General features: G+C 29.4%; 1 protein-coding gene across 1 annotated transcript in view; it reads left to right on the top strand.

Annotated features, from left to right (window-relative positions):
* The window catches only part of LOC111637751 (zinc finger and BTB domain-containing protein 14-like), a 35,611-nt gene that overhangs the window by 25,730 nt on the left and 3,258 nt on the right, over positions 1 to 6,623 (top strand). Inside the window, exons 8-10 of the mRNA XM_023383315.1 lie at positions 2,544 to 2,695; positions 4,967 to 5,030; positions 5,872 to 6,615. Coding sequence (XP_023239083.1) covers positions 2,544 to 2,695; positions 4,967 to 5,030; positions 5,872 to 6,615 — 960 coding nt within the window. The remainder of the gene's footprint in view (positions 1 to 2,543; positions 2,696 to 4,966; positions 5,031 to 5,871; positions 6,616 to 6,623) is intronic.

The raw sequence follows: 6,623 nt of genomic DNA, 5'->3' as shown, positions 1-6,623 counted from the left end.
AAGGTAACTATCGACACGCGAACTTCTGTAAACTCTCTCTCTCAAAACGGGAAGAAACGTAATATCTTAATATTATTATATACTAAAGCGAGCAATGTATCTAATAGCAGCCCTAATGTATCTAACAGCAGCACTAATGTATATCCTATCGTTAACCATTAAACAGTTGTTACGTTAAAAAAGCGTCTGAGTAAATCACTTCCGGTGCGTTGTCTCTCCTTCTATCTCGACTCTGATCGCTCCGTTACGCGACCGCTCGCGTGACCTAAATAACGCGGCTTCCGTGTCCGCCGAGACGCGGTGGTGTCATCCTGACAGGGCACTAAAGAGGTGCCGACCCTTCGGTCACACGTATGTGGCCGGCTCATGCGTCGGAAAACCTTCCGATTTATTCGTGTACGCACCAGACGAAAAAACAAAAAATATCGTGTATCCACAAGCACTTCAATAAGTAAATAGAATTGAAACGACACTTTAAAATGTTTTCCCGATGAAAATGAATAATAATAATAAGTTTCAATAAAAATGATAAAATATAAATTGAATTTTATCATAACGAGTTTGCTTGAATTTCGTTTCTTCTGAGATCGCAGCAATGCGCGACGGGTATGCTAGTATTCATATAAATGGGAATGATAACATTTGAAAAACGTTGCGAATACGTCGTGTATAATGGATAAGGAATTAAGTAGAATTCAGTATTATCAATTATGTACATTTAATTTAGTTGAGAGATTTAAAATTGTTAATTCAATTGATCGGAATCATACAACATAGAAAAGTTCAATTTATATGTTTTAGATTTCAATGAAACGAGCAATTATTTATTATGACATCGTCACAATGTCGGGTTGCAATTTTAATCATATTTCTAATGTATGTAATTTAAAATATATGGTTTTTATCTCAAATTAGTAGAGGCTTGCCTGTGTACATTATACTTTTCATATAACAATGCAGTTATGCCGGTCTTTAATTAACTGTTTTTAGGAGAAAAGATTTTAATTGAAATAATACGACTTTCAATATTCTCCAAACGTTTTTACACAGTTAATCGGGGTCTCCTGTTTTTACTATCTCCATATTACCTAGTCTTGTCTATCATCTTCGCCCGTTCTCGAGATTAAGAAAGGACTGTCACACAGACAACAGTGAGGATTTATAGGTCTTAAATTTTTTCAGATTACAACCCAATTATATGAATAAATTCCAGTTTTTTTAAAACAAATGCCGAAGAAGTCTGTTGGTATTTATTTTACTGTTTTTATCAATACATGTCTATGATATTCTGAAAATAGCGGGTTTTCCATTAATGGGTGCTGAGACTCGGATGTATTGTTACTTCTCAGGTTCTAAGTTTTTAAAGTACTAATTTTATGTATCTATAAATAAAACTCATCTGTACTTTTAACACTCAGCTTTTTATTGCATATAAATTTAGGTATTATATTTGAAACGAAGTGTGAGGGAGTGACGCAGATACTTAACACATTGTACAGTGCATCGTACATATGTCTAAATTTTCAGACGAAGTTATCAACGTCGACAAATAGAATTTTGTAGTTTTATTTGTCGACGTATTTTATGTTGTTGTGTTAACGGATGGTCAGAACGTCTAAAATGGGAAAACACCGGAATATTGAACTTTAATTAACATAACTTTATTGTAATATGTAACAACTATGAGAATATATTGTAAAATTATTGTAAATTTCTAATTCAAAATTTTTATATTCGTGATTATTTAACTCTTTAACTAAGTGTTTCTTTCTCGGCTCTTATATATAACAGAAGGGAAGTCTGCCAGCAAATAATCGTTACGAATATTTTTACATTTTTAAACTTAAGACAACTTAAAACGACGAGAAATTAAAAAATTTCGTGTACTTTTTGTATGCATAAATGTCAGCGTGTGTGGAGGGAAACGATGATTTTCTTCAACCTTTTCAAAGTTTAATAATTACTGTGCTTGTTGTCGAAAATTTCTTAAATTTAAAAGGAAGGTTTGTTTATTAATGGGATTGATGCTTTTAAGTTTTTGTAATTAAAGGTCGAGGGGCTTATAGAGATAATGCGGGTCGTATCTTCAGTAAGGTCAGATATAATGACGAGTTTATTCATTTTCTAATATACAATTTTTATAAAACACATCTTTATCCTCAAAATTAAGCATTTTTAATTTTATAATCGTTAAAAATATAAAAATATTTAAAACAAAATAACATAAGAGATGGCGCCAGCCGTAGTATTAAATGTTTCCGGAAAAGATAAGCACTCGTTGCTGGTCTGTTTAATAACGAAAACAAGTTTTTAATCGTACTTATTATAATTTGTATCTCACATCACAGCAATTCGCCGTGATTCAAAGGTAGTTTTTGGCTTGCAATCAGAAATAAATCATGTAGTGAAAGACGTTAATATTATTGTTAATATAATAAAGTATGTTAATATTGTTATCTTAATGAAAATATGTTCAGTTTTATTTTATATTTCAAATTTTTAATAGAATACTTTAACACAAGAGATTGTAAATTTCACTACAGATATTAAGAAAGAAGAAATAAAAGAGAATTGTGATGTAAAACATGGTATAAAATCAGAATGTAAACTTGATTTTAAAAAATTGAAGATTGAAGTAAAGACTGAAGATTATAAAGAAGTTTTTCATCTCCCAGATGATGATGAAAACGTATTGGTAAGTAATAGAAATTTCAAAATATTTTACAGTGAAACTTTAATATTAACATAGGTTTCTGAATGGTTGAAAATGTAGGTCAATATTAGTAATGAATATTATGCTTTGATGTTAGGTGTATTCTGTATTAAATAAAAAAAAAATGTATTATAGAAGAAAAAATCTAGTAACGAATTGTGAAAGTTTTCTGGCTGTTAAGAGATTTTATTTAAAAAATAACATCTATATTATTCATTATAATAAATAAATAAAATTGTCATTGGCGCCATGTGTTATAAAAACTTTCTATAATTTTAATTATTATAAAATGAAGAAATAGTTAAATTTAATGGTAGAAATGCATTTCACAAACTATGCTAACAACAAATACAATTTTAATGAAGTCTGATCCCACTCGAGATTTTACACGTGACCATCTTCTATCTCTTCACTCGTGGAAGTTTTATTGCCAAAATTTTATATTATTAATGTCCCTTGTAGACAATGAACACTACTAAATTTAGTTTCTTAATGTTCAATTTATTCTGAAATATTAGGCTAACTAGGTGGCAAATACATGTTCAAGCACAGATATTCACTTAATTGTTTGCCATATGTTTTGGGTGTAGACAATCTCGACATCTGAAGATTTGCGAAAATTCACCATATTTCAATATTCATATTGTTATGCATACAAAACATTCCTAAAAGTAAGAAGCAAATTTCAACTTAAGTTTATATATATAAATTATACTGTTTCAAACTTTCTCAATTTTGTACTCAAATAATTTGAGTACTCCTGCTTTTTAGTGCACGATAAATTAGAGTATAAACAATGAGTTTTTATTTCAGACTCATTGGTCAGGTTCACAATGGATGTGGCCACATGTTGAGAAAGGTTGCCCGGCATACAGGCGGACCTAAGATTTACGAAACGTAGGCAAAATTTACTTTGTTGCCATTTGCAACGATGATAGCACAAAATACCAGATTTATTTATTTTTACAATACTATGAAATACTGCAATTACATAAACAGAGATTACAACAAATTAATAAACACTGCAATTTTTAATTTTATCTACTTTTAGAAGCAGTTGATTACAAATAAATAATAAAGAGGTTGCGACCAAATTTTTCATCGCTAAAACGTGAACGTCGAGCGTCGTTATCTTGTAATTTTACAAGTTTGAAAATGTCGTTTGGAACGTGAAACGTGACGAGTAGGAGTTCGGCTTAAACGTTTGCTTTTTCTCTGGTTTGGGTTGAATTTACGACGTATATTATTAAAATAATGATTGTGTAAGCATTTATGAATAACACTGTAAAGAAACAAGCGATTTTAATGCAGAAATGTTTTAATTATTAAATATTTTTGCAAGTAATGTAAAGTGCGTATACAATTTTTATATATTTTCCTGAAGAAAATGATGGCGTGAAAACAGGCTAAACGCATTGGAATTTTTCTACTGTTAAATCGTACGGTAGAAGACACGATGCTAATTTAAGTCAAAAATAATTAGTAAATCCAAATAACATTACTACTTCATTAGTAATATGTTTTCTCAATGTACAAGATGGAACATGTAGAGTCTCGCTTGTTATTTTGTTAATTTCTTTAAAAGACTAAATAATTTCTACAAAATTTTCAAAACAATTAATTTCAATACAATTTTCTAATATGTCGCTTATATACAATCACAAAAAATGCATTTTTAATTTATAAGATTTTCGTATTACTTTTTCGGTTGTTATGTATAACAAAGGGAAAGTAGTGACGATCGGTCAAATTTAGAAATGTAAAAAGCTTGGGGAGTCATTTTTTGACCCCCAAGATTTTTACATTTCTAAATTTAGAATTCCTTCAAATGTCAAAATAATCTTGGGTTTTATCTCTTTGTATGGATGTTAGAGTGTGGAGGTGCACGAATTTATTCACCCTGTTTGACACTTAATAACTCCTGTTTTTTTTGTTGAAAATTTCTGAAATTTTGCTGGAAAGTTTGATTATTAGTGAAATTGACGCTATTGAATTTTGCTGGTTAAAAATCAAGAAATTAAGGACATAAACACGACCCTCATTATCTCCATTAGGGTCGGACTCATTCATTCAAATTCAGTTCTTTGTTTTCTATAATAGTTAAAAATATAATATTTCATTTTAAAAACGTTTTATTAAACACACGCCACTAAAATTTGAAAACGTTGCCAGGAAAGTTGAGCAACTCGTTACTGATTTATATATTATAAGTAATTATTAGTGGTTGTCATGTATTATTTGCATATTGTTTAGCCTGTCAACAATGAATATTTCACTCCAAACGAAAATTTTAACAAGAATGAAACGAACATTAAAAGTAAGTAACATGTTTACTTAATTCAAACTTTTTATATTAGTACTATTCAGAGGGTAGCTGAAGAACTGCATTCAAGATTCAACTATTAAACATTTAACTGGGATCAGATATTTCAGAATTATACGTATCCTCCTATAACATATTAATATAACTTCTGTAGTTAATAAAAATGCTTTAGGATGATCACAATTACTAAATAACAACTCATGAGTTGTGATTTAATGATTCATGTTATCTGCTTTGTTTATGGATCCGCTAAAATAATAAAGAAAATGTATTGAATCGAAGTGAACGAGGGCCATATAACTAATTTAATAACATAAGTAAGTGAATATATGCAACGTGTTTTCTAAAACGTTGCTAATATTCTTGATAAACGTTGTACAGATCTACTGGACATACGCTAAAATTATTCAAAAAATCTGAAGAATACACCGATCTTGCCTTTCTACTTAAAATCCATAGACTTGCTGTGGTACTTTTTTTACACTAAGGATTTCTTCTCTTTAAAAGCACACGATTTCTTCCACGTTTCTGTGCTAACCACTGGAAAAAATTACATAAATTTAATAAATATAAACAGTTAAAGTGAAACAGTTTAATTTTTTACACTTATTTAAAAGTCCGCTAAACAACTAAAGCTGATTCAATTAGTTAGATTGTAAAGTGTAAAATGTTTTACTTTTAGTGCAAACAACAAATTATGCCTTGCTTTTAAATGAAAAACATAGGTTTACTTTACCAATTATATAACTTGAACACCAATATTTTAACATTGAAACTATGTTATGTTTATTGAAATATAATAGGTAATTTATAATGTTATTTCTTAATCTTTCAGTTGAGCAAGAAGAGGAAATTAAGAAATACAATATCCAGCAGAATTCAGAAATAGAAAAACAATTTAAATATAATATCAAAACAAAAAGCTACCTTACATCGAGCAGAAAATGCAATAAAATTCATGACAAGATTAAAAGGAAATACTTTAAGGTTATGATCGCATCAGATTCTAAACAAGAATTTATGTGTGAATTATGTAAACAGACATTTACAAATAAGAGAATATTGGAAACACATCTGTTCTGTCATATTAGAAAAAAACCATTTTGCTGCACAAGCTGCAATGAGAAGTTTTTATGGCAATTTCTTTTGCGAAGACACATGAAAGAACACAAAACTGGAAATGAAAACGAAATCTCTCACATGAATTTACGTTTGCAGCTATCTGGAAATCGAGTGAAGTTATTTTCAAGAAATGATAAAGTTCATGCATGCAAGATAAGTGGAAAAGAATATAAGTATGAAGATCGACCTATCAAATCCGATATTTATAATAAGAATTTTAAAAGGAAAAAGCAACTGAAAAGCTATAAAAAAACATACAGTGAAAAACGTCCTTTCAAATGCGATATTTGTAATAAGGGTTTCAAATCGAAATTGCATTTAAAAAGTCATCACTTAAAACATAGTGAAGAACGTACTTTCAAATGCGATATTTGTAATAAGGGTTTCAAATGGAAAGGGCAACTAAAAAGCCATCACTTAACTCATAGTGAAGAACGTACTTTCAAATGCGATATTTGTAATAAG

This window comes from Centruroides sculpturatus, unplaced genomic scaffold (genome assembly GCF_000671375.1).
Source record: "Centruroides sculpturatus isolate CEXI.00-Female unplaced genomic scaffold, Cexi_2.0 scaffold1145, whole genome shotgun sequence".
NCBI classification, from domain to species: Eukaryota; Metazoa; Arthropoda; class Arachnida; order Scorpiones; family Buthidae; genus Centruroides; species Centruroides sculpturatus.
Note: the sequence above shows the minus strand (reverse complement) of the source record. Positions and strands in the feature narration are given on the sequence as shown.